The 26,845-nt window shown below is 41.7% G+C and overlaps 3 protein-coding genes across 5 annotated transcripts; 2 read left to right on the top strand and 1 right to left on the bottom strand.

Annotated features, from left to right (window-relative positions):
* Positions 1-689: 689 nt before the first annotated feature.
* Positions 690-5,220, top strand: LOC137124533 (uncharacterized). Its single transcript, XM_067499605.1, has 5 exons — positions 690-825; positions 3,115-3,453; positions 3,557-3,646; positions 4,189-4,278; positions 4,470-5,220. The coding sequence occupies exons 1-5, from the start codon at positions 690-692 to the stop codon at positions 4,631-4,633; spliced, it is 819 nt and encodes a 272-aa protein (XP_067355706.1). The 3' UTR covers positions 4,634-5,220.
* Positions 5,221-5,841: 621 nt separating this feature from the next.
* On the top strand, positions 5,842-12,684 carry ccsapa (centriole, cilia and spindle-associated protein a). 2 transcript variants are annotated; one of them, XM_067499600.1, is made up of 4 exons: positions 5,842-5,974; positions 7,154-7,564; positions 8,332-8,672; positions 9,540-12,684. In XM_067499600.1, exons 2-4 carry the CDS (start codon positions 7,198-7,200, stop codon positions 9,717-9,719), a joined length of 888 nt encoding a protein of 295 aa, XP_067355701.1. In that variant the 5' UTR covers positions 5,842-5,974; positions 7,154-7,197; the 3' UTR covers positions 9,720-12,684. The 2 variants fall into 2 exon arrangements, with proteins under 2 accessions (XP_067355701.1, XP_067355702.1); XM_067499601.1 differs by having other exon boundaries at positions 8,335-8,672.
* Positions 12,685-13,767: 1,083 nt separating this feature from the next.
* Positions 13,768-25,698, bottom strand: cdc6 (cell division cycle 6 homolog (S. cerevisiae)). 2 transcript variants are annotated; one of them, XM_067499598.1, is made up of 12 exons: positions 25,571-25,698; positions 19,757-20,096; positions 19,399-19,659; positions 18,949-19,148; positions 18,346-18,494; positions 18,027-18,133; positions 17,154-17,293; positions 16,955-17,055; positions 16,441-16,496; positions 16,114-16,295; positions 14,785-14,925; positions 13,768-14,410 (listed from the first exon to the last, which is right to left on the bottom strand). In XM_067499598.1, the coding sequence occupies exons 2-12, from the start codon at positions 20,082-20,084 to the stop codon at positions 14,318-14,320; spliced, it is 1,758 nt and encodes a 585-aa protein (XP_067355699.1). In that variant the 5' UTR covers positions 20,085-20,096; positions 25,571-25,698; the 3' UTR covers positions 13,768-14,317. The 2 variants fall into 2 exon arrangements, with proteins under 2 accessions (XP_067355699.1, XP_067355698.1); XM_067499597.1 differs by lacking the exon at positions 25,571-25,698 and adding an exon at positions 20,972-21,130 and having other exon boundaries at positions 13,770-14,410.
* Positions 25,699-26,845: the final 1,147 nt, after the last annotated feature.

Raw genomic sequence — 26,845 nt, forward strand, 5'->3', positions numbered from 1 at the left:
CAGATTCAATTGTTATAAAAGTCTTTTGCGTTGCTTTTGGCTTCTTCTTCCCAGATGTGCTGCTCCCGAGGATACGCTAACGCAGCCACACAGCGACACGCAGCAAGAAAACACAGGATTTCTCATCAGCGACCGAACTCACGACGTCCTACATCCCAATTTTTGCTCGATGTTTGATTTTCGTGAAAGGCCCAATGTCCAGCCTGTCCAAGCCACCGTGTGTGTGAGTGTTTCGGTTCAGCTAAAAAAGGGGCCACATACCTGGTTGTGTCCAAAAAGATGCTCCGGGTTTAGCCTGCGCTCAAATCCACACTGATCCACGTTTGAAGGCACATTTTGTCATTAATGCAGCAGCTTCATGTCCAAAATGCGCCATTAATGTGACGGTTTGCGCCTTAGCCGCGCGCTGCTGCAGGCCAAACAGAAAAATGTCCACTCACTTCAAACTCTGCTAATATGTCTAATAATTATTTTGGAACTATTGATGGGTCCCTGCGAGGTTTCTTATTAAAACCGGATCTCGTAATTACGAGAAACACAGTCTCTGTATTGTTTCGTCTGGTGAAGTCAGATTCAATTGTTATTAAAGTCTTTTGCGTTGCTTGAAGCATTAGCTACGTATTACACACCACAACAATGTAAAGGGTAAAAAGGGTTTTTTTTGTCAAAGGTAGAGCCGGATATACGTGATGACGACGTTTATGGTGATTTGCTTGATGATTTCCCACATATTTTTTTTCTCTATGAGGTGCATTCGCTGGATTAGCTGGATGATGAAGGCCATTCATCTGCTTTTACTGAACACCGTCGCGCAAATTGCAGCGGGTAAGTTGAGCCGATGTGGTTTATGGGTTGAAAGTGGAACATTAACATTGTTTGTGTCTGAATGTTGTGGATGTAATCAGTTGAACTTTTATAGTAGTTTAGAGTTAAAATGAAAGGAGCTGAAACCTTCGATAAACTTTGGAATTAAATTTCACGGAAAAGCCATGTGGTGCGCTCCGTGGTCTGCAGAGGGAATCACATCGGTGCTTTTCTGGATGTTGAAAGTTTTCAAACTTATTATTTCGGGGGTTTCGGTGCACGCGCCCGGGAGGCTTCTTCCCAGATGTGCTGCTCCCGAGGATACGCTAACGCAGCCACAGCGACACGCAGCAAGAAAACACAGTCACAAAATGTATAGATTTATCATCAGCGACCGAATTCACGTTGTCCCGCATCACAATTTTTGCATTTTTGCACGATGTTTGATTTTCGTGAAAGGCCCAATGTCCAGCCTGTCCAATCCACCGCGTGTGTGAGTGTTTCGGTTCAGCTAAAAAAGCGGCCACATACCTGGTTGTGTCCAAAAAGATGCTCCGGGTTTAGCCTGCGCTCAAATCCACACTGATCCACGTTTGAAGGCACATTTTGTCATTAATGCAGCAGCTTCATGTCCAAAATGCGCCATTAATCTGACGGTTTGCGCCTTAGCCGCGCGCGCTGCTGCAGGCCAAACAGAAAAACGTCCACTCACTTCAAACTCTGCTAATATGTCTAATAATACTTTTGGAACTAATGATGAGTCCCTACGCGTTTTCTGTCTCTCTATTGATTTGTTTTTATTTAAAAAAAACGATTATTATAGTTATTATGGAATATTTCGCAACTTTGATCAGAAATGTGGTGGAGTAAAAATCAAAGTAAAGGACAGATACATGAAAAGTGGACTTTCCAACACTGTTCAGCTCTTTGGTTGTAGTAGAAGTTATCACAAAATAAGAATATTGTTTCCAAGCCCATTGTCACCAGAACAGGCCTGAGCAACTAAACACCCACCGAGTATTAATCTTGTCCTCAGTCTGCAGTAATTATTCTTGTTGTTTCCAGTATTTAATTGTATTATTTAATTATTATTATTACGGATGCTTCCGTACGTTTTGTGACGCGCTACAAACATGGTTCCAGCTGTAACATGTTAAGCCTGGTTGGCAGATGGTAGCATGATGAAACTCTGTGTAAGGTTGGACCATGATAATGGCCTTGACATGTTACAGCGCCACCGTGTGGTCAGTTATCAGCATGTTTGTGTTAGTTTGTTTGACATGCTACTAGAAACATGGTTCCAACTGTAATATGTTAAGTACAGTTAGGAGAGATGATGTATTACTCTGTGGGCTGACAGCTGATGTACAATAATTGTTATGAATATTTGTACAATTTTTGTTTTGCATTGCCGTCTATCAGAGCAATCTTCACACGGCTATATCTCGAAAACTACAGGTGATATTGTTATGAAACTTTGTGGAAAGCTGCCCCATGATGAAATGCCTCACATGTTACAGTGTTGCCTCTATTGCTCCTTTGGACGAACTGCAAATGATTTTTATTATTTTGTTCGAGTGCTGTCGCTTCTACAATGTTCAGAGCTGCAGATTCGGTGATGGCTGCAGCTTTCAGCAATCACACGCATTCTTCTGTAGGAAATGCACATTCTAGCTGATGCTTGTTCTTCTGTATGTTCTTCTGTAAAACACGTTCAGTTTCCATATTAATAACATATTTTCCGTGAACAAAATTGCTGCGCGCTCAGTGGAGAGCAACTATTGATCGTGTGAGATTACTGTTTCATGTCTTTAAAAAAGTTCCTCTTAATTGTCTGCACACCACTTTTACAGTAATCATTTTACAGCATGCAGTGACCAGAACTGAAACTGTTGTAGAACGCTTTAAATGTAGGTCTATAGCAAAGTACTGTGATGAATTGGATACACACACATACAGGAGTCACACAAGAAAAAAAAGTTTAAAAAATGTCATGATGGGAAAGTCCACTACGAGTGTTGACTCAAAAACCAATTAAACTCAAATAACCTGAGGGACAGAAAATGTATCACATATCATTAGTTCCAAAAATATCACCGCTGGAGTTTTTATGGTGAAATGATGCGTTTGTAGTTATTAGACTGCAGACGTGATCGTGAGAAGTCTCTTAAATTACAGTGGAGTGTGGACACTGAACTGCAACAAGGGCCAAAACTGAGCAACAGAAGCCGGTTAATTCACCACACAAATAATCTGTTTTAATCTTCAAAATTCACATCTCAAATCCAAATCTTGTGTTTGTTTTCCCAGCAAAGTATCACAGCATTTGCCCGACTAAGCTGCTCGAGTCGAACGAAGGTGATAATGTTACTCTACAGTGTTTCCTGCAGCCCACCCTCAGCCTGTCTGCTCATACCGTGGAGTGGAAGAGAGCCGACCAAAACAAAGTCGTCCACTTGTATCGCCATAGAAAGGATGACCCTGATCCACAGATGGGCCAGTACAAAAACAGGACCAACCTGAACCACGAAGACCTGGGCAGAGGAGTTTTGGACCTGAAGCTCTCCTCCGTACAGCTGTCTGACAGTGGACAGTACAGATGTAACGTCCCCAAACTGGAAGTCACTTGTGTTATTACTCTCATTGTGGGTGAGAACTCTGAATTGTTCACAACACAGGACATTGATAATGGACTTCTGCTCTGTCTTATGTAAAAACATACCTCAACGGCTGTGTATCTCATTTGAAACAGAGAAAAGAGTCCAAAAGAACCAGACAGACAACGGTGATTCCCGACCGACCCAACCCCCACAGAAAGACGTGACCCAACCAAGCAACCGCGGTAAATGAATTCAAGTTGCTCTCTAAAAACAGAGTGAGACAGAAATGTATTGTTGTGGTGTCCAGACTGAGGGAAGTGATTTAAAAGCTTTTTAAACTCGAATTAAAATCCTTTTCAGAAACAAACTGTATATTAATAGGATCATAGTGTGTTTAACGAGTGTTTTTTCTGTGTCTTATTTGTCTAATAAGTAGCTTATCTACAATTTTTAACTCCAAATAGTCATAAATAATAATCAGAGAGAACTAAAAATCCATCGCTTGCACAGCTAATCGGCCTGGTGGCAACTGCTACTAAATTCTGATGTGGCAAAATATATGAAAACACCTTTCATAAGGATAAAAATGGATCTTTTTATATTAGTTTGGCCTTCAGATTTGGTCCGATCCTGTTGTGCTGAAAGATCTACCCTGTCATCGTGGTGCAGGGTTATTTTTGTCTACCTGTGGTGCCAACATTGACCCCTTTATCACTAACCCTACCGTCTCCGCCAATTTGGCTGCCAGAACTAAACTCTAAACTCATCTCTGGTATTTTCCCAGGTGCTGAACAGATAAGCGTCATCTGTGGTCCCATTGTGGTCGTCAGCATCATTTTGCTACTTTTCATTGGTCTAAAGCGCAAAGCAATCAGTAAGTTACCAAACAAACACCTTCCTGGCATCGTTTTATCGTTTAGAAACTTGAGATTTGTTTCATAAAATGCAACTAGACCATAGCACACACTTTACCCCCAGACCCACTCCAGACTCACTGTGATAATTATTGGCTTTTTGTGCTGAGGAAAACCAGAGTAGAGATCGTCACAAACTTCTTATTTTCAGAGAAGTGTACAGAGCAGCTCAGAGGAAGGAAGAGGCCAGAGCCAGAGGTGGCAGCAGGTGGATCTACAGGGGAAATGTTGGACCCCACCTCAGGAGAAGCCAGTGACAACCTAAAGAAACCTGCAGAAAACCGCTCAGAAAACATCATCTACAGCGAGGCGTAGTGGTGGTCGACCGACTGCTGATGTGATTGAGCCGTCAAAGCTCTATCAAAGCTTTAGCAGAATTTTTACAACTCAGGCAGCATTTTATAGAACTTCTGAGCTTATCAGAAGGCTTTTGGACTTTTTGCTGCCCTTTACCTCACTTGTAAGTCACTTTGGACAAAAGCGTCTGCTAAATGACTAAATGTAAATGTTTTATAAAAACAGGAGATGCATCCAGAAGAAGCGCACAGCGAAGCAATATTTCGTTTTTCTACTGTTAGCACTCAGAGTTCAACTCCGTCAAACTCAGTTGTAACAAATTGGTCTCATTTTCGACCCCACCCTCTCCTTCAAACCAGGCTCATAACCAGGCTCCCCATCCCTCACTGACCTCCTACCGAAACACTAGCCCTCCACCACCTTCGATCCTCTGACTCCACCTTCCTTACTTTCACTGTCAAATCCAAGCACTTTACCTTGTGTGATGCATGTGATGAAGTCATTGTTTGTGTTGTGTGCTTTGTTCTTGCTTACATTTTTGGTCACAATGAGAAATAAATAAAATCAACAAAAGCTGTCAGAATACCAAACGAACTGGTTTGTAGGTTATATGTTTAATATATACATTTTTCAAGCCTCTTGAATGGCTACTTACCCAAAATGTTTTACCACATGGGAGGTTACATCCTGTCACTTAATAGCACTTAGTTTAAGTGGACATTGAAATTACCAGTGTCACTTTGTTTTAGAAAGGCTACACACATGTAAACATTTCTATGGAATGTATAACCATATCTGCAGGAGCTGATCCAGTAAACGTTCGCTGGAGTGGCCAGAGCAGGCAGAATAGTGTGGCACAGGTGGTAAATGGCTTGAAACTCAAATTTAAAAATCTTAAAAAAATATTTATAACATTTTTCTATGTAAAAAAAATGACAAATACGCATTATGTGTTATATGTAAATCCACCGTTTTAAACTTCAAAGTCGTCTGGGAAGAGGTCGAGAGCTATGAGTTAAATGGGTAAATCTGCATTGTTGCAATTCCTATAAAATTCAAATTTGACAAAAAAAAACCTTAATATATAATATATATAAATATAAAAATAAACCTGCATCTTCTCCCCTGAATTTGTGCCTCACTGACTGAGCTTCTAAACAAATAGTAACACAAAACCACCACATCCGGTTTGAGAGTTACCGCTACCTTTTATTTTGAAAGCGTGCACCGGAAGCCTCGCGCTGTGTGTAAGCTAGCTTGTAGCGCGCCTCTCGCTGTTAGCTGTCAGAAGGAGCGGAGCGATGTCAGCCGTCTGACCGCAGGTTCTACGGGCGCAGACCGGGCTTCACATTGGACTGGGTGAGCAGAAATGTCTGAGGCTTTCATATGAAACCAGTCCGGGACCGTCCGCCCGGATCTTCACACCTGATCCGGTGCTTAGCGGAGCGGCTGTGGACAGAGCTGCAGCCTGTTTACACACGGTCATTTTTAAAGCCAAGATGTCCACGTTTCATGTTTCTCTCCTTTAACAGACAAATCCGACTCGACGGCTTTTTAAATGTATTGCTGGAAAGTGCTGAGTGGATGAAATACTGAAAACAGGACGCACTGAGGCGTGAACGACAGAAATTGCACCTTCCTGCTGAAACCACTATTCTGGATTTCGGTGGCAGAAAAAAATGCCTCAGCAGCGGCACATGAGCAATAATTCGCTATATGACTGTAGCTTTACTATATATATGACTAATTTTCCGCACTGTGGTTGCGGTAATGTAGGTCAGCTCACAGTATGAATTATTAATGCGGTTTTATTTCGCTGAAGTAACAGGTATTCACTGAGTAACTTCCGAAATAAGCGTGTGTGGGCGGGAGGTCGCCTGACTGTGTTGGACTGTGTGTTTTTGCTCCTGTAATGTGAGTAAATAGTATCACAGCCAGGAATATTACACCGATGAGCCTCGATCCCGCACTTCTGAGGGTAATCTGCCGTGTGGGCGGGGCGTACAGGTGAACCAAGTCACCAGGTGTCTCCAGAACTTAGAAGCGGATTGATTGATTTAGTGGAATACTATCGAGTACTGTAGTACTATGGTACGTACAGGGCCAGGGGCCACAGCCCTCTGCCCAAATATCTGATTCGGTACCCTAACACCTAATCCTGAAATTGAATTGCATAGTGTGGCCAAAGGCAGGAGGGGTTGGGCAATGAAGTGGGTAGGATTATAAAGGGGACCTGCAGGACCTAACATACTGTGTTTTAGCACACGTTTCCCAGCATTTCCGCTCTGCTGCTTGTATCGTGTGGCCATGAAGGTATAAAACAAGAACAAACATTATTTCCTGAAGAGGGGGGATCCCACCTCGTTTCTCAAACCAGCTGGACATTGGAGAACTTCACGGTTTCATGAGCCATGTTAAACTTTTTACAATGGTAAAAGAAGGTGGTAGGTTCCTAACCACAACGGGTCTTGCTCACAGCTACGCTTTAGTTTATTTCTTTCTTTCTTTTTTATAATTGTCACTATTTCATTTCATTAGTTTCCCACAGTGATTGAGACGAAGCACAAGCACTAACGAGAACCATGGTGACCAAGAAGATCCGGACAGAGTATATGAAGAAGTTCAGAGATCCCAAATGGGAGACGTTTTCCAAATGTTACGAGGACTCCCTGAAGTACCGTCTGACCCGGCGGGTGATGGAGCATTCCCACAAGCCCTGGTTCTGGGAGGGCTGTGACAGCGGTTCAGAGTCCAGTGGTTGGTCCACTCCTAGACTGGCCAGGAACAAAGTCGCCCCTTTGTCTCTCCTGCCACCGCCAACATCCTCCGAGGTGAAACGGACGTTGTTGGAGCAGAAGACACATCCTGGACTGAAACCGTCTTCTGAGGATGGAGACACTGAGGTGGGAGCTGGGGAGTCTTTGGGTGTAGACGCTGCACCGACTGCAGGTGAGGAAACTACGCTGGGGCATGTTCTGGTATCATGAATCGTCGCTGGTTCCTCTAATTCAAAACTTTTCCTTTTTCACATGAACACACGATAATGAATATAATCATTAGTTTTAGTCCTGCTTATTATTGTTTTGAGTTTAAAGAACATTGCATTAAGGTGAATTTCTGCAAACGGGGTTTGTTGGACTGTAAGGACCCTAATCTCACCAGCGTTTGTGTTTGACATGATAAACCAGATATTTCCACAGCTGTTTTACTTTAATTTGAGAGAATATTAAAATGTTCCAGTTTATACTTATATTTGCTGCATTTACTGTTTAGCTTCCATGATCTGACAACGTGAGGGCCACAAGCTGCTTTACCTGAGCTGACAATGATGCTAAAAATATTTAGACAGAAGGTTCAGTGATGTGTCGGGACGTTTTCCTCCTGTTCAGACACTGAGCCCAGATATAGAGAATTGTGTCTTCTCTAACATTTCCATGGCTGCAGTTCACACAGGAAACTGTCAGGAGACCAGATCAGTAAAGCTCTGAATTTCACTTCCGTGAAGGTTTAGTCAGCCTGTATACAGTATATTTAACAGCCTAATTTACCATAATACTGTGAGTCAGAAGCCACTGTTATTCAAACATGATGTGACCGTAGACTTTGCTTGGGGAATTTGGCACAATAATTACGAGTAAACTGATAATTAATGGTTTTTATCGTTTTGACAGCAACAATTCCATCGTCCTAAAATGCTGTTTGTCTCCCTTGTAAAGCAGTGGTTGTTGAAAGCGGCAAGAATGTAGTTAATGGGGGAATAGCAACGGGGGCTCCAAACACCAGCGGCCCTTCAGATGAAACGGCGACAGACAACGGACCTGCTGACTCTGCGTCGACCGACGAGGAGCCATCGAAGCCAGTACAGAGGCGGCGCCGCCGTCGCCGCACCCCTCGCTGTGAGCCTGGACAACAGGACAGTTCCCCCACCAGCAAACCGGCTGTAATCCGCAAACCAGCGAGGGCAAAGAGCCAACCACCAATCAGCACAAAGGAGAAGGAGAACGGGAGGCCGTCGAGCCGACTGGATTGGATGAAGGTCAAGAGGTCGCCCAATGATGTAAGTTGTACAATTTCTTAATTTTTAAAGTCCTTAAGCTTTAGATGTTCTGAGGGATCTCGAGGTTCAGTATTAGGGTCAATCCAGGCATATTTTTAAGAACTGGAATCATGTGAAAGCCGACCTCCCTCTGTTCCTTTAATTATGGAAATCTATAATGTTTTGTCTATTGTGACCTGCTCGTGTTGCAGGTTCAGCATGTTTCAGCTGTAAGTACTGAACAGGATTTTCTGTGCCAGTCTGTGTATTCAGCCAAAGGTTGTTCAGGGGGGAAGATGTTCCTCTCTGCAAACCCTCTGTACAACAGAAAGTGGCCACTCTGTCATGTTCTTCCAGTTTTTCATAAATGTAATAATATAAATATATTTTTGAGGACTGGCAGTATTTGGATTCTGAGGAGCTGCTTTGTCATTTGTCAGACACTTTAATATCAGACACAAATCTGAGTTAAGGAGAAAACATTGTATCTCGGTGCTATGACAAAAAATGTTTAAGAGTGATGCATGTTGTGATGTTTTTAGGAGCCTTCAAATTACAAAGCACAGTTTTAATAAAATCAGTTGTTCTGATCACAACAATTTCCTGCCTTCCAATAAAAAGTGAGCTAATATTTTCCGTGAAAGTGTAAACGGTCTCAGTTTCAACATGTGATGTTGTGTGTGTTCTGTTGTCATTGGATTGGGTTTTTATTTAGGTTTTACACATCGTCCCAACTTTTCAGAACTGGGGTTGTATTTCGCAGCAGCTCAGCCTGGTCCACAGGAAACCAGAGATGTGAAGCTGTGTCACCAAACACTCTGCAAGCATTAATAATAAAACGCCGATGTGCTTTCCAGACTCATCTCTCCGCGGTTTCTCCTCATACAGAGTCACACATCCGATGCCTGTGTTCAGACCCGGCGGGAGTCTGACAAACGGAGCTCCAACCTGGACCGGCGGCGGGCTCGATCCGCTGACCTGGAGAAGACGAGGCGCTCGCAGCTTACAGTGGTGGACGACCGCTGGATGACTGAGTACATGCGCTGCTTCTCTGCCCGGCTGAGGTAGAGAGAGGATCCACCACGGTCCACTAAAGTCGATGTTTCCGTATCGTAATGTGAATATCAGACAGTATTTATTACTGAGAGTCATGTCGTCTTGTTACTTCCGTCTTGCATAAACACGACTCGGCTCATAATGAAGACTTGGACGGCAGAATAGCAGAGTAAGATAAAGTAAAGTAGGTTGCGGTGATACTGATACCGATTTTTTTTTTTTAATATTACATTTTAAATGACCTTCAGCGTCGTCCAACACAGACCAGGAGGAAGCTCCAGGAAAACGTACAGTCAAGCATAATAAAAGTCTGTTATATTTTCATTTGATCTGGAAATATTCTGATTTAAAGATAAGGTGAAATGAAGTACTTCTATTTAATATTCTAAACTTTTTACTGGCCAGAAATCAAATTGAGGAAATTCAACTGTTTTTACTCATTTGTACCAGTGATAAACTTGTTAATGAAAATTTTTAGCTCGCACCACGTTTGCTAAAGAAAAAAAGATGTGGTCAAACATAAACAAGGTAACTGAACAATGAAATCATTTCTAAACGTCTTAATATTGCATAGAGATCTAACGCTGCTTCGCACAAAAGCTCAGATCTCTGAGTTGCTCTGTTGAAGATTGACACTGTGGTAGATTCGATCGGCCCATCAGAGGCTCGTTGCAGCACGTTCACCTGTCGTAAATACAATCCTATCTCAAGTTTCCTTATGAAAATTGCTTATTATTATTATTATTATTATTAGCATAAGCAGTAATTTTAAACATATTAATAATGATATCACAGTGTTACAATCAGTTTTTGCTTCTCCTGCTGCCAAGTGGCCAAAAAACTCTGTTGTTACCCATTTGAGAGGTAAAGATGCTGCCAGTGCCCTTCAACTACTATCATCTATGCAAATGAACTTTCAGATCTGTGGTAAATTCTAACTGCTTATTAATATTAATATTAAGAGGAAGTAACAAGACGATGGCAGGTTTAGAGTGTATCACTGCTGTCGAGGGAAAAAACACTCATTTCTGTATTCAAACGTGATCATTATGGAACATGAACGCAAGAACTCACTGACGAGGGTCCCTGACCTTAGGACGTGTTCAGAGAGCTCAGCCTCGCTGAATTAAGTAAAAGAACACGGAACTCCAATCAGCCATCAGACACACTGTTTGAAATTCTATTCTAAAAATCTATGCAAACTTTCTGCTTGTTTTCTGACCTGTGTTGAACAAAAACCCAGGTTCCTAAAACTCTGTCTTCAGTGACTGTTATGTAAAAATTAGTATCCGGATAAAGTCAAAGAAATTGGTCATTGTTTACGACGTGCTTTTTTTTGTTTTGTTTTTTTTTACCTGACAGCAGAGATTCAGTCTGCAGCAAGTTTGATTTTCCGTCCAGAACAGTCTCAGATCTGTTGGACTGAAATGCTTTGTGTCGTTCGGTGTTTCTCTAGAAGTTTTGCAATTGGAAAATGAAGACGGGAGAGAATTAACTCTTTCTAAGCTTTTTTTTTTAAATGGGAAACGTTCAGATCACGGTTTAATGCATTTAATTTCTGAGCGTGATCGTCTCTGAACACGTTAGCGCTTCACCTTCTTTCAGACACATTTCGTGTTTTCTCTCTCTCACTCTCACAATGGCAGCTGTGTGTTTATAAGTCAGGGGCAGCAGAAAGGACCAAACTGGAATATTTTTGATATTTGAGCATTTTTGGATGTAAAGACTCAATTTTAGATTAGAAGACTTTACTGCTGGATGGTTTACAAAAATATATATAAAGATAATGACTAAAAACCCTCGATTGATTCTATTTTAGAGCATAAAATGTACATATACTAAGGCTGCAGTGGCTTTGTAACTTTATAATCATATGTTTCATAAATGAAATGCACTTAATTTCAATCAGTAGCCTGACGAAACAGCAGGTTTTTAATAGATTTCAGAGCTGTTGCATAATGCTAAACTCCTTTCTCTTAATTCACCAGTCGAACAAGTTCATCAAAATACATCAAATATCAAAATAATCTGAATTCAGCCTTTTTGCAGGGGGGTTATTATACACATCGTTCGGTTTGAACGCCGGGAAATGACAGAGGCCAGGGAACATCCCCGAGCAGTAAAGAGCACATTTTAACGTGTCTTTGTTCATTTTCTGTTCCCGTCACATCGAACAACATGTAAAGAAACGAGTTCAGGCATTAGTGTCGTATTGTTGCATGTTTGGATGATGATGGAAGGACATGGAATCATGTGGCATCGTGTGACTCAAACTGAGGGCTAACGTTCATGTTGTAACCTGTTAAACATGCACATTTTCTCACACCACTTTTAAACTGAATGTTAATTTCACACTGACTGAACTTCCTCACTATGAATGTACAAAAGTATTTAAAATATTATTTATGAATATTTATTTATGTTTACATTAGGTCTAGTGCATAAGTTACTATAACGCTACATTCATCAAATTGTGATTCTATTAATGTTTACGATACATGAAATACATCATTTGGGGAGTAAATTGCAGGTGGTTATATGATTAGACTCCTGTGAGTTTGTTGTATATGAATGAAAATCTCTTTGTGAGAACATGTGAAGCTGTATCTTAGCACATCTAACGCTGACCAAAGGACTCAAAGTTAATTATTTTTGTGTGAGAATGTTCAGACAATCACGGGAAAGTACTTTAACTGCTACAGGTGTTAATTTGATGGTGAAATTACAGAAATTCCCATTTTTAATATAAAAATGATATGACATCAAAGCTGTTCGTGTTGGGGGAAACTTTTCTCACTGTATTGTTACTAAAGCTTTGACTTACTGTGGTTTACTGGCAAAATATCTAAACATGTATTGAATATTTAATTATACTTTATCTCTAATGGTGTTTACACTTCTGGTCATTGTATTTTGAAACATGCACAATTATATTTTCATTCCTTTGAAAGCATTGCTGTGAATAAAATCAAATTTAAATGAGTCAAGTTTTTGTTGTGCTTAGAATTTTGGTGAGTAAATCTGTTTTATTAGCATATTTTTACCAAATTTAGTCGAAAAACAAAAACTCAGTAGCGTGTAGTGAAGTTGCCTTAATGCTCCTGCAGCTGTGAAATGGATCAGGAAATCAGCTGCAGTGAGGCTGTTAACCCGTTAATCCAATCAGTGCACGTTCAGGTTCAGTCCACAGCTCACACACCAGGGTCCTGTACTACTTACATAAATAACCACATAATCCTGATTGGCTTGTTGGCTGACGTCTGCAAAATTGTTGGTTCCTAAAATTTAAAATTTATCTGGAGCCATTAGAGCAAATCAGGAACCAAAGCCGCATTTAGTTTGCTGGATCAGGACTAAGACATGATCTAATTTTCATTGTATACCATTTTAAAGATTAGACATTGTTTTTCATAATTCATCGATAAATGTGTATTATATAGTAAATAGGTTTCCACAATAGAAACTTCCAGCACAGACACTGAGCTGTAAGGTGGTTTAGTTGCCCTGAACACGCACAAGTTCATTAAGTTTTCTTTATACCACTTCCTGGCCCTGGGTGGGTGTGGGTGTGGGGGTGGGGGAGGGGCAGTGTCAGTGTCTGAGAGCAGTGGAAACAAGAATGAACCATGTGTTGCTGTGGAAACACTAAATGAAGGGTCCTAAAAAATGTAACCATTTAAAAAAAATAAAAATAAAAAGTTAAAATCCATATGTGCTGGAATTCCCACTACTTCAGGAATCTTTCAGCCATTTTCTTCTTCCAGCCTGCTACACTGGAAGAAGTTTGGTCATACAGTGGATTTATTTGGGTTCATTAACATTTGATTTATGGATTTGTTGTTTATAAAAGAAGAGCTTAGGCTTTGCCATCAGGCCAAACATCTTGTGTTCTCTGTAGAATGTAAAGCCTTTCCACAGCCTCAGTTACTGAAGTCAAAATGAAAAAAAAAATTCGATATAATTTTGTATTTCACCTCAATAAAAGTGATACACGGCAGAATATAAAAACAGCACCATGGTTCATCCAAAGCTGGTTGAACAACATCCCTGAGAAATGATCAAAGGCAAAAACAATGAAAAGCACGTTTACTATACTGCAGCTACTGTGGTCCTGAGATTCTTTAAAAATTCTTGACACCTTCCCCCTTGTTCTGAAAACTACATCTGCACATGATGCTGCTGCTGAGAAAAAGGTCAAACCCACCGTAATGATTCTCTGAAGTACAAGCCAGTTGCTCTGTTTAGGGGTTTTTTTTCCCCCCAATGCAGAGACGTGAAACAAAACCATTTAAAACATCTCTACTTTAGTTTTATTTACAGAGAAAAAACGAAAGGTTTCAACTCCGAATTGAAACAAATGCTCCCATTTTAGAACGGATGTTTGCCATTTTCATCAACTTGAAGCTTCAACATTAGCTGAAAGAAAACTTCAAGGGGAAAATTAAAAAATAAAAAAGCTTTTCAAGCAAACATTCATTATTAATAATAATAAAAAAAAAAAAACTGTACAAAGTCTCTGCAAAAATGATTTAAAAAAAAAAAGGAATATTTAAAAGAATTCAAATGTTCAATCTAAAAATTCATTTGAAATAAAATAAATAAAATAAAGATCATGAAGGGAGTCCTGCAGCGAGGATGCTGCCCAGCAACGTTCGATCCTTCAACGCATTTTCAACATCTTGCTCCTCGATCTTCAAAAACACCTGCAGGACAAGATGCGTTTTAATTCCTCAAATCATATCCTCAGATTGTTTTTACAGGTTTAAAATAAATAAATGCTATCACAATCTGATTATGGACAAGTATTTAACATGTACAGTGGCTAAACTAGTGGAACTAGAACTCTTAAAATATATTTTAAAGAAAATACTAAAATCTCAATCTTTGAAAACTTTGCTGCAGAAAAAAAATTAAGGTCAACTAGCACATTTTTATTCTCTGAAACAAAGGTTCCAGGCCGACTGTGGGACTCTGCCATTACTTATTTGCTACTTAACAATTTGGCAAAATTCCGCATAAGACAAACACAGACGTAAACACCCGTTGTCCCCGTTACATGAGGATGCTGGACGTGTACCTTGGTGAGACGAGCCTCCTTGGCTTTTTTCAGAGCGAAGATTCCTCGACTCTCCAGCAAACTGCACAGTGACAAACACTCGCCCTGACCCACGCCGGACACTTGCCTCTGAGCACACAGACGACTGTAAGCTTCGTGCAGCTGAAACAAAGTTTTACAAACCGTCACACATGACAAACACGGCAGAATAAAACACCAGCAGCCTCTGAATGTTAACTCTGCCAACGTCCTGCAATAGTGACTTGTCTCACAAGAGTCAAAGAAAGTCTTTGAATAAATTCAGATGTTGGGCTTGTAGTGTTACAGCCTAGTTTCCAGGATCTAGTTTGTTAAATTAGATCACAATTTCTTAGATATGGACATTTATAAATCATTTCTGCAGGGAAAAGAAATGTAACACTTACTTTAAAGCCAAGTTTGAACTAAAAACACACATTGCTTTAATAAAATGTTAAAAATCCAGAACAGAAATCTTACTAAACACAAAACAGCATTGTGTAAAAGAATTCTCTCTTTTTTTTTAATTACAGTTTGCTAGTATTCAACATGTGTTACCCTCCTAGCTGTTTGCCTCCAGTTTCAGTGAACCATCTGCTGGTTCTAGTGGTTTCAATCCTTTTATTTAAATTTTGGCTATCAAGCAAAAAATAAAATATAATAAAAATAAATTCCCCTCACACTTTAATCTTTCAAAAACAGACTCTGGACCCTAAAACTACCCTTAAAAATTTAAAAGTAGCCCAATGGAAGATGGGCGTGAAATCATGGATCCTGACTTGAGGGCGTTTAAAGGGCATCTGGAGGTGTATTATGAGAAGACCCACAATGTTCTTCTCACTTAGCATTTTCCCCTCAGAGAATTACAAAGCAACTGCTTCTCCACCACCTGCTCTTTAAAAACAATTTGTGGTAGTAAAAAAAAATTTAAAAAAAATCGAACACCACTTGTCTTCATATACATACAAGCTTTACTTCTGTTAATAATTCTTTTGATGTCTTTTAATGCAAATGTAACACTTTGTCTCTAACTACAGCGAAGGTGTGACACAGGTCATTGTTCTTTAATACTCGGGCAAATATGAGTAAGTGGCGAAGAAGAGGGTTTCCACCTTTCTCAAAACATGACACCACAACCAGGGGAAAATCAAACCCAGCACGGCAGTTTTCCTTCATTCAGAAAGTTCCAGATAGTCACTTTACATTTACAGACAAAATTGTTTTAGAAAGAAGATCAGTGTGGCCGGAGATATGCAGATATGGAAAAGACACAGATTTGGTCTGTTGGTTTATCTGTGCTCATACGAGTTTGCAGCTGGTGTTTGCTCTCACCTTTCCAAGGACGACCTCCTTTTTCTTTCCGTTGCGAATGAGCAGCAGGAGGCAGCAGACTAGCAGTTTCTGCTGCAGCGGGAAACTCTCTCCCTCTGAGCCGTTTCCGCTCTGAGACGCCATGCGGTCACCATACACCTCTGACAGCACCCGCGCGACCTGAGGGAGGCTGACCTGAGACGCTGCAGGAGCCCGAGGACAGGAAGTGATCATCACAAAACAAAACGACCCTCAGTGGTCTGAGATTACATCAGTGACGCAGCCTTAACGTGTCTGCAGAGGTGAATATTTACTGACAGATTAGGGGCCAAAGAAGCTTTTACTCACTTTTAGTTTCAGCCTCTTTCTTCCTCTCATCAGACTCCACGATCTCAACAGCTCTTCTGGAAAATAAAGAAACCAATTCAATGTTCAAAAAGTTCAATAGGGAAGTAACAACACATTTGAGACGGCATTGAAGTGACTTTAGGGCTTTTTAGAAATGAAATGCTGCCGCAAAAGATTGTGGGTAAACCCAAATATCCAAAAGTAAAATATTTTATCAAGATTGTCCAGAGAAAAGTTTGAATAAAACTAAGATGTTATACCTAAAAGATCAGGAGGAAAATGAACATTTCTACAAAAACAAAAAATATATTAAAAAAAAAAAAAATACAAAAAAAAAAAGTAGAAAAATGCTTTAAGATGTTCCAGAAAACAAATGTTATGACAAAACATGCAAAGCAAACTGAATTAATTTACATTTAAAAGGCTTTAAAACGAACGAAGCCTCACGTCCGGAGATGTTCTGGGTTGTTGTGCATGTGTGAAAACAGAGAAACGCGTGAGAAGTAAATGTTACCTGCAGATGTCCAGAGCTTTCCTGGCGTCTCCCGACACTGCTGATACTTTCCTTGCACAGAACTGAACCGCTGATGCGTCCAGGATCCCTTCAGCCGACGCCTGAAAACAGGAAAACCAAATCAGTAATGTCTTATAATTAAGTTTGGAAATGAAAAAGCAACACTACATCAGATCATCGTGTCCAGCTTTGCGTTCACCTGTGCGAGTCTGTCCTGCACGATGGCGACGAGCTCCTGTCGGCTGTAGGGAGGGAAGTGTAACAGCTGGGGGCGACAGTGAGGACGGGCCTGAAGTCTGGGCAGGATCCGGTCGGTCAGATCCAGAGCGTTGGCAATGCCTGCAGAGAGATCACAGCCCAGTCAGTGCTTGATGTTACTCTGCACCATGAATCACACCAACAACTCTACTCTCACACTCTATGATTAAATCATTTCCCTTATACGTGTAAACAAGTCACAAGCATTTTAATGTTTCCCCTCTTTATTTCCATCCTATCTGCTGCTTTCCTGTTTTATAAGAAGTATTCGTATGAGTCTGGGGCTGTTTTTACCAAACACCTTGATTCTCAGAACTAGTTCCTGACTAACAGTTTGAGAACAGAAACAGATCTTAAGAATCATAACAAGCCTCATGTGGCTTAATAAACGAGGAGCAGGCTGCACATTGAGTAAAAAGAAAAGTCAGTGTAATAGGATTAGTCATTAATATACTGTAACATAATCTTTTCCACAGCCTCTGAAAAAACAAATTTCTCCTGCAAAGGATTTAACACGAACAAGTTACAGTGCAAGAATGGAAACATTTCCACTCTTATTAGGAAATAAACTCTCAGATGCACTGTTATTTAACCATAATGCCAACATTTGGTCATAACGTCAATTTTGAATCGGGGTCCAAATAAATTCTATTATCACTCGTGTTTTTTTTTTCCCCCTTTAAAAAAAAGAAAAAAGAAAAAAGAAAAAAAAAGAATCTGGATTAGAATTAAAATTGTCTTTTTACAGTTTACAACTCTGAGCTTTCTCCGCTTTTACCTGTGCAACTAAATAAACTAATGACACACTTCTTACCGATGAGGGAGAGGCGAGATTTGGGCAGGTACGGCCACTCAAAGATGGTGTAGAGGACGTCCTGAGCTTTGCTGTCCAGCTGATCCATCTCATCCAGAACCAGGAGCCTGAGGAGGAATGAAACATGAAGTCAGAGTCTCTCCAGGTGCTTGTTAATGAGGAATTTATGGAGAAATCAAAGAGCCGTTTACAAAGTCTGTCAATACCAGCAAAAAGACCCTGTTATCACCAGAAGAAACACACGTGCCACTTATTATTTCTGAATGAATAAAACTGTGGCAGACATAAAAAGCCCCCACTTGTCTGCTCATTCACTCACACAGCTGGTCCCGGGGCCGTCAGGAACCTCTGGAGGCCGCTCTGCCCGCCAGACGCCCTCAGCTTGTCAGCAAGCAAAGGGAAGATGGCGTGTGAACTCCGCAGACTCATACAATTCACCACCACTGTCTGTACCGACGACAGCTCAGACTGACAGGACAGAGACAGGAGGAAAAAAAAAAAAAAAGGGTTGAATTTGGTGGTTGACTTTATTTTTATTTAATTTTTTTTAAATACACCAAACTAAGGCTGCAGCGTGTGACTTTTCTCAATTTGAGTGAATATTAACAGGTCATCACTATAAATAAAACATCACAATATACCAGAGTTGAAACAATCTGTCTGACAAAGATTCCACTTACAATCATGCATTTAAAAAAAAAAAACACAAGAAATATTGCAAATAATCACACGTGAAGCAGGATCTGAGAAAAGTCTGCTCGGTTGCACTGAGGAAATTTCACAAACCAGCTAAGAATCCCACCCAAGTCAAACTGCATGGACTGAAGTCCGTGACGTGTCACAACCAGGACGTCCATTTCTGCTCTGTGGACCCCTCATATGTCCCCGCTCATCATTTCTGTAAAGCAAAATGGCCAAGTACCTTCATCTCCTGCAGGACACAGTTCAGACAGGCCGTCTTGCCGGTCCCCGGGGCTCCAGAGATGTAGAGGCTCCCAGAGAGACGCTGCAGCACCTTCTCCTCCAAGAAGGAGCAAATGGACGCACGCTCAGACTCTCTGGACAGGAGTCGCTCGGGGACGGCGGTGTGGAGCGCCTGCTTCACACTCTGAAACTTTGACTCTGGGAAAAAAAAAGAAAGAAAGCGCAGGTTTTATTGATTATAAAAATGCAGGAAAGCAGTGTTTGTTTAGTTTGTCACAGTTGCCAAGTAACCAAGAACAAGTCAGTAGAGATAGAAATCGTTAGCTTCCTCAAATGTGAATGCTGCTGGTTTCCTGAACAATCCACAGTTTCATTTTTTGTTGGTGAGCAACAAAAAACAACATCTGAACGTGTCAATTTCGGCTCCGAAATAAGATCAAGTTCTCACTTTCTGCAAACAGTCGAGCGACCGGCGGCTGGCGGCTTCTTCTCTGATGAGCGGGACTTCCAGTGGTCGTTTCCTGTTGCGTCGGGGATGAGCCAGCGGTGGGAGAACGTGGCTGTTGAGAAGACGGAACCAGCTGACGGTCGGCCGAAACCAGCGAGTTCTCATCGAAGCAGAGCTTCCGTGGAGAGGCCAGCGTCACTTTGCCGAGCTTTGGCGGTGAACACAGCGGAGCAGCAGCGAGGTTACAGCCATTGTCGTCACCTGAGTTGAGAAAGTACAACCATTTACTTCCCCAGGTAATGTGAAAGGTGAGGAACTTCCTACACCCTCTGTAGTTTTCCCGTCTAAAATCTCTTACCTGTTCGTTTTCTGGGGCTGAGCGGAAGCCGGGTTTGGAGACTGGGAGATGAGGGTGGAGGCTGCTGGGCCGCCGGCCTTTTTGGCGACAGAGGAGTGAGCCTGTCCACCAGGCGTCTGGGAGACAGCGGGGTGGCCTGGTCGACAGGCCGTCTCGGCGAGAGCGGTCCCATCCGGGGCAGAGCTGTAGTGACATGCTGGGGTTCAGGCTTTTGTGGTGAACATTTCTCCAGCTGGGGCGTCTTGGAGCGAGAAGAAACTCTGCAGGACTTACGACGAGGGAACTGCAGCGTGGGCTGAGCCCGGCCCTGAGAGCGTGTGCTGGGCATGTTGTGTTTAGCCTAAAACATAAAGGAAATATGATGCATTATTAGCAAAAGGAGACTGGAACCATCCCGGGAAACAGCCTGCCACATGCCCAAACTTCTCACAGACAACCTGCTTTTCTTTAGTTGTTTTCGGCCCAGATTTTGACGATACCATCTGGGGGTTAACTTGGTTCTTGCAGTTAGTGGCTGACAAACACAGGACAAACGCTACATAACTTAAGAGCTTTACAAATATTAAATACTATTAATATACTTGTGTTTAGGGATCCAGGGGCAGACATTTTGTCTTTCAGTTTTGCATAATACTCTTGCTTTCATCTTCCCTCTAACAGCTGCTGGTGTCTTATGGTTTTCATTACATTTAATAAAGAACAGAAATAAAGTTATTTGGAATATATCCAGTAATAGAATAGAAAGATTCATACACGTTTATTGACCAATGATCCTGTAAAATCGACAATGTAGTACATGGACATTTAATGACCTTTAAAGATCACATGAATCTAAAACTGCAAGATGCCTTTTAATACTGTAAAGGCCTTGATGTTCGGTGGAGTCTAGCTCACAGTTTTATTTAGTGGCGAAAACGAGCAGCGAACCCAACACAATGTGCTTGTTTAATGGCGCCAACAGCAGCCCTCCACACACTGGCGCCTGCGCGCAAACACACAAAAACTGGACACCGATTTGACTGTGGTTCCATCTGAAGCGCTTCAGGTTCACATAAATACACTGCAACCAGGCGTTTTCGATACGGAACGCGAAAGGAATCGAATCGTGAAATTGGATTCGACAAACGAACTGGACTAAGAAGAGGAGAAACCCGGCGATGTACCGGGGCCTCCTTCCGCCTCCTTCCTCCATTTACAAAATATTCAGGCTCTTACCCTAATTTTCCTTTTTGACGAGTTGACAGAAGTGTCCTCCGCTCGGGGTGGACTGCGTTTTCTGCTGTTAAAGCCCGGTGTGACTCTCCACCTGTGCCTCTTTCTTCCGACTGATACCAAACTTGCGCCAAATCTCTCTTCCCCCAACTCTCAGCGATCAGCTGTGTTTCCCGCCGTTGCTCTCTGATTGGTCACCGTCCGAGCGCCTGTGGTGCCGATTGGCTGGGCTCCGGGCGGACGTTACGTCGTGTTACGTCACGTAGCAAACCCGGCCTTCGTGTCTGTAGAACGCTGTTTTGGCGGAACACATTTTCCCGGGAACTTTTACTCACGCACTGTACTTAAATAGAATAGAAGGTACTTGTACTTTACTTAAATTATTTTATTCTTTTCTGTTTTATTCTACTTTACTACTTTTTTTCTTTACCTATTTACGTATTCACGTCATTTACGGTGAATATTTATTTGGCATTTCTAGACTTGTGTGTTTTTGGCACATATTAAACATAAGATTAGCCAATAAAAAAATGCCTTATTGTAGATAAAGTACTCAAAAATATATGAAGCCATTATCTGTAGCTGCTTATCCTGTTCGGTATCAGGGGGCTGGAGTCTATCCCAACTGTCGCAGGCCCGAGAGGCAGGGTCCACCCAGGACAGGTCTCCAGTCTATTTCAGGGCCAACACAGATGGACACACACAGAAAAACTATTAAGACTCAGCAGTTAACCTGAGATGACTTTAGACAGTGGGAAGAACCACTTTAACGCATATCTACAGTATAATTTTAAATTGAGGCCTTTTATTGTGACACTTTCTCTTCTGCCACTAAGGCAAGTGAAAAAAATATTGATGTTTGGAGGAACTGACTTTAAATATGAAACTCAAAACAACAAAGTCAGCAAAGCATTATTGTATTTAGAAATCTAATAAAGGTGAAGATTGTTTTGCCAGAGACTTGAGGACAAAACACAAAAACACAATCCACACATTAAGAGGATAAAATACATACATTTCTCAATTTGCTTCATTGGACTTTACAGTTTGTATAACAGACAAAGCAAAGGAGAAAAATGGAAGGAACATCTGGAGGAGTGAGGACAATCAGACACGCAATAGATTTCGTGGCTGCAGAACAACATTAGACAGATTCACACTGTTCTCAGACTTCTTCTAAATATTTGTCCAAGCTAACAGCTGCTAATAAATGTTAGCAGCTGTAATGGGCACAGTGGCACAACGAGCTAAATGCTAACAATGCAGCAGTGCAGCTGAGGCTGCTATTGGTCAACTTGTTTCACAGACCGGAAGGAAGCAGCAGAACAGCCGAGTCAGGAGAACACACTTCACACGCTGCTACAAGTTTGATGTCACATCACCGCTGGAAGAAACATCAGCAAAGTCACTGGAGTCCACTCACTACACAATCTGATCCAAACACTATTACTATAATTGTAATGCATTTTACTCACAAGCACAAGTCGAAACTTTCTACTGCTGCTACAGAAAAAGACATCAGAAAATACATTGTGAGTTTGCAAAATATTGGATTTAAATGTTTAATTTTTTTTTAAAGACTATGCATCAAATTCATCCATTGTTTCTAAGTGACATCGAGTACAGTAGCAAGAAATGAGGAAATAACACTCCTACGCCAGTGGGAGACAGTGATCCGCAAAGAGGTGCTTAGTCTGCAGTGTCAACCTGTAGAAAATGGCCAAAGTAGACCTGACTTTGTGACTGATGGGCGGCAGTGGCTCAGCTGGTAGACTGGCCGCCTGCCGATCATAGGGTCGCGCCCAGCTTTTCACAACCACATGTCGAAGTGTCCCTGGGCAAGACACTCAACCCCCAACTGAACCATCCCCCTCCCAAGCCCGGTAGAGATTGGGCAGGCTTGCGTCAGGAAGGGCATCCGGCGTAAAAACGGTGCCAAAATCCACCTGCGGACTAATGATCCGCTGTGGCGACACTGAACTCACGGGATAAGGTGAAAAGGACAAACACGGACTGTTAACTCCATTCATTGAAAAAAGTATTACGAAAAAAACCTCCCGGGGTTCCGAGGATGCAACATATGAAGAAGGATGCCAGACACACACTTAGAACCACAAGCTTTATTTGAAATCGCCAACTGCGGGAAAAGAAAAAGAAGGAGAAAAGTCTTGAAATGAAAATGCAGCTTCCCGTGACTTCAGCAACGGACAGCACGCAGACGATCCGTCCAGGTGGGTCTTCTCACTTTCCCCCTGATTTCCTCGGGACCACGGTACCGGGCCTGTAACGCAGACCCAGGTATGGACAAAAACTCTTTGTCACCTGGTGTGAAGGTTGAAATTTTAGCATCGTTATGAAAAAACGTTTCGTTTTTGTTGGACAACAGACATGTCTTGCTTACTGGACTCAAGGCCTTCGGACCATTGACTGTCTGCGTGATACACACTCGACCAACAAGGATTGATGTCCAACTGTTTCATTACTTCAGGAAAAATGCGCGACATGAATTTGGACCCTTGGACTGTCAGTATAGTTTTAGGCAGCCCAAACAAGGAGAAACCCCTGATCAATGCTTTCACAACGTCCAGAGCCATAAATTTGCTGCCTTCTCAACCTCATCAGCTGTAATTACAGCTCCGTGACACTTTAGAGCTTGACTCCTTCACAGGAGAAGAAACAGAGTCTACAGGAGTGATGGGAACTGGAAACAGGAGGAGAACTTCAATTAGACTTTAAACCATTAGATTCCTATTCACGGAAAAACAACTCAGACATTTAAAGTCCTCCTCGCCGAAACTTGTCAACATCCACAGGCCGAGGTGGAGGAGTAGCAGCAATCTTCCATTCTAGCTCACCAATAAACCCTAAACCTAAACATATATAACTCTTAGCCTTTCACACCCAAACTGGAAAACTCAAAAACCACTATTATTTGTTATCGTGTACCGTCCTCCAGTCCCTGATTCAGAGTTTTTGATTGAATTTTCTGATTTTCTATCTGATTTAGTGCTTAGTACAGATACAGTCATTATAGTGGGTGACTTTAACATCCATGTAGATGCTGAAAGTAACTGTGTTTAATTCATTATTACATTCAATTGGTTTTTCCCAAAATGTAAATAAACCCACTCACTGTTTTAGTCACACGTATGGAATTGAAGCGGATATTTTACCAATATTCCCTCACAACTCTCTTCTGTCTGACCGTTTTCTAATAACATTTGAATTTACAATAACGGACTATACAGCAGTTATAGGGACAAATTCCACTAAAGCAGATGGTTAAATTAAAATGCTGTCAACAAATTTAAAAAAATTATTCTTTCATCATTTGCTTCACGGTTCAGAGCAACAGAGAGTGTGGAAAAGAGGTGAAGAGGCGGGTGGAAGCAGGTTGGAACAGGTGGAGAAAAGTGTCAGATGTGTTGTGTGATAAAAGAGTATCAGCGGGAATGAAAGGAAAGGTGTTCAAGACGGTGGTGAGACCAGAGATGTTGTTCGGCTTAGAGACAGTGGCACTGAAGAAAAGACAGGAGCCAGAGCTGGAGGTAGATGAGCTTAAGATGTTGAGGTTCTCTTTGGGAGTGACGAGGATGGACAGGAAGTCTGAGACATGTTCAGAGGAGAAACTGTGAATATATCGGTAGAAGGATGCTGAGGTTGGAGCTGCCAGGCAGGAGGTCTAGAGGAAGAGCAAAGAGGAGATTTATGGACGTAGTGAGGGAGGACATGAAGTTAGTTGGTGTGAGAGAAGAGGATGCAGAGGACAGAGTTAGATGGAGGCACATGATTCACTGTGGTGACACCTGAAAGCGAAGAGCTGAAAGGAAAAGAACATTGGTACTTTGATATTTTGAATACACTACTTTTCAGAGGCAAGTGATGTATTTTCCCTCCACTACTAACCTTTAAAAACTAGTTAGAAACCGCAAACCTCAAAGCTGATTTCACATAAGAAAGTATGAGGGTGGTTATTTCTGCAAACACTATTATTTTCACTCTGATATGTATGAGGAATTTTCCTGAGAAGATTTTTGTTACATTTTTTTTGTTTGAATCTCATCGCCTGTCTCACTATGACTCTACAGACAAACTGATGTCGTTTCTTTCTAACTTTCTAACCTAACTAACGCAAAAAAAAAAAAAAAAAAAAAAAAAAAAGTTTAGGGGAAAAGTAGTTTGACCATTTGTATAAGTAACCAGGTTTTCGATCCGCTTTTCTCCAATTGCGCATGTACGAGGTTGGGGAAAGTGCTGCAGGCAGTGAAAGAATGAAAGTAGAGATCGTTTTTAATAAAGTCTCTTTAAAATCTGACATAATGTAACGAACTCGAAGCGTCTCGTCATTTGTAACACAGACTGATGTGAGCGCTGCATTTGTATTTCGTGTTCCTGGAGGAACCTCCGTCCTCTCCCACCCACTCCCAGAGTGTTGCACTGCGACCTAACACAAAGGGGGAGGAACGAAACTACTTCGATGCAACTTCTGACGCCATGAGCCAATCGCTCGCCTCCCTTCGTTGAGCAACAACCAATAAAATCGAATGCACCATTTAGTCAGAAGCTCTGTCCCGAGGAATTCTTTAAGATGCCTTCACTTACCTACGGAAATATGTGACCCCGCCCGATGAAACCCATTCAAGTCCCTCTGCAAGACGGTCACACTGAAGATGGACGTGATTATCTGCCTGGTAGTTTTGCTGTTCGCTGAAGTTGCTACCGGTAAGTTTGTTGTCAGATTCATCACCGTCGGAGTTTCTCTGTCTTAAATCATCAGAACGCAAAAAAACATTAATGATAACAAACGGACTTGATAACGGTGCAGGAACTAAACACTTTAAATCTTAACACTGAAGATTCGAGATTCATAAATGTTCAAATATCAGCTGGGACCGTGTTTTCATTTTCTCTGACAGCTACACTGTTTGTGTGTTAAGGTGCATTTAATGACACTTGGATCCGCTTGATCTTCATCATCACCTTATTAGCGCAGCAGAAATCTTTTCCTGTGAACGTGTCCACACTTCTCCATTGGCTTCACGCGGTTTTAAAATCACTTTTCAAAAAGGGTTTTTGTCACAAAAGCGCAGTCACCACAAGTGCAGAACATGTGTTGCCATTTGTTATTTCAGCGATTGTAAAGAAAAGAAATTACTGACTAATCAACCCAGTTATGGAGGATCAGTTGTGGTCCGTGGTCCCCGCTATATGTCGAAGTGTCCCGGGCAAGACACTGAACCCCTAACAGCCCATTCCCCTCCCCAGCCGCGCAGGTCCCAAGCCCGGTAGGATTCGGGGAAGGTTGCGTCCGGAAGGGATCGGTGTAAAAACTGAGCCAGATCAACATGCGGACAATGATCCGCTGTGTCGACGCCGAAAGGACAAAACAAACAAAGATTTTCTGAGGGCGTCAACCTTTGCCACTTTGTTCTGCCAGTGTTTCGAGATGAGTGACAGGAAGCAATGTTCAGGCAGCTCATGCCCTTTCTCTCAGTTACCATGGAGACCTACGCTATATTCTGAAGGCCAGCGAACAGCAGGACAGTGTGATAGCGCCTCCTACAGCACAACACTCTCCCTCACGGTGCCGCGCAACACATGCACAATGATCGTAACATAAATCATGGAAATTAAACACTTTACACACACCCATATCTATTCATATGACTTTTACCCATAATTCCCCGGGGCTCACTGTGCCCCCACACTAACCACCCGTTACAATATTATATTAATAAGAGCAATATTTCCTAAGTGGGGAGTAAATGTGTATATAAAAGATCACATCTTTGAAATACTTACAGTTCCACAGTAGCAGGCAAACCGGTTCTACTTGCTCTCAATTTATGTTTAGGCTTATTTAATATCTGATTAACT

This window comes from Channa argus, chromosome 3 (genome assembly GCF_033026475.1).
Source record: "Channa argus isolate prfri chromosome 3, Channa argus male v1.0, whole genome shotgun sequence".
NCBI lineage: Eukaryota > Metazoa > Chordata > Actinopteri > Anabantiformes > Channidae > Channa > Channa argus.

Coding starts and splice junctions, on each gene's coding strand:
- cdc6 (XM_067499598.1), bottom strand. CDS start 20,084: ATGCCCAGCACACGCTCTCAGGGCCGGGCTCAGCCCACGCTGCAGTTC. Junction 14,926..16,113: donor AGGAGGTCGTCCTTGGAAAG/GTGAGAGCAAAC, acceptor ACTTTGTTTCAG/CTGCACGAAGCTTACAGTCG. Junction 14,411..14,784: donor AGGAGGCTCGTCTCACCAAG/GTACACGTCCAG, acceptor CTTGTCCTGCAG/GTGTTTTTGAAGATCGAGGA.
- LOC137124533 (XM_067499605.1), top strand. CDS start 690: ATGACGACGTTTATGGTGATTTGCTTGATGATTTCCCACATATTTTTT. Junction 826..3,114: donor CGTCGCGCAAATTGCAGCGG/GTAAGTTGAGCC, acceptor TTGTTTTCCCAG/CAAAGTATCACAGCATTTGC. Junction 3,454..3,556: donor TGTTATTACTCTCATTGTGG/GTGAGAACTCTG, acceptor CATTTGAAACAG/AGAAAAGAGTCCAAAAGAAC.
- ccsapa (XM_067499600.1), top strand. CDS start 7,198: ATGGTGACCAAGAAGATCCGGACAGAGTATATGAAGAAGTTCAGAGAT. Junction 7,565..8,331: donor AGACGCTGCACCGACTGCAG/GTGAGGAAACTA, acceptor TCCCTTGTAAAG/CAGTGGTTGTTGAAAGCGGC. Junction 8,673..9,539: donor TCAAGAGGTCGCCCAATGAT/GTAAGTTGTACA, acceptor CTCCTCATACAG/AGTCACACATCCGATGCCTG.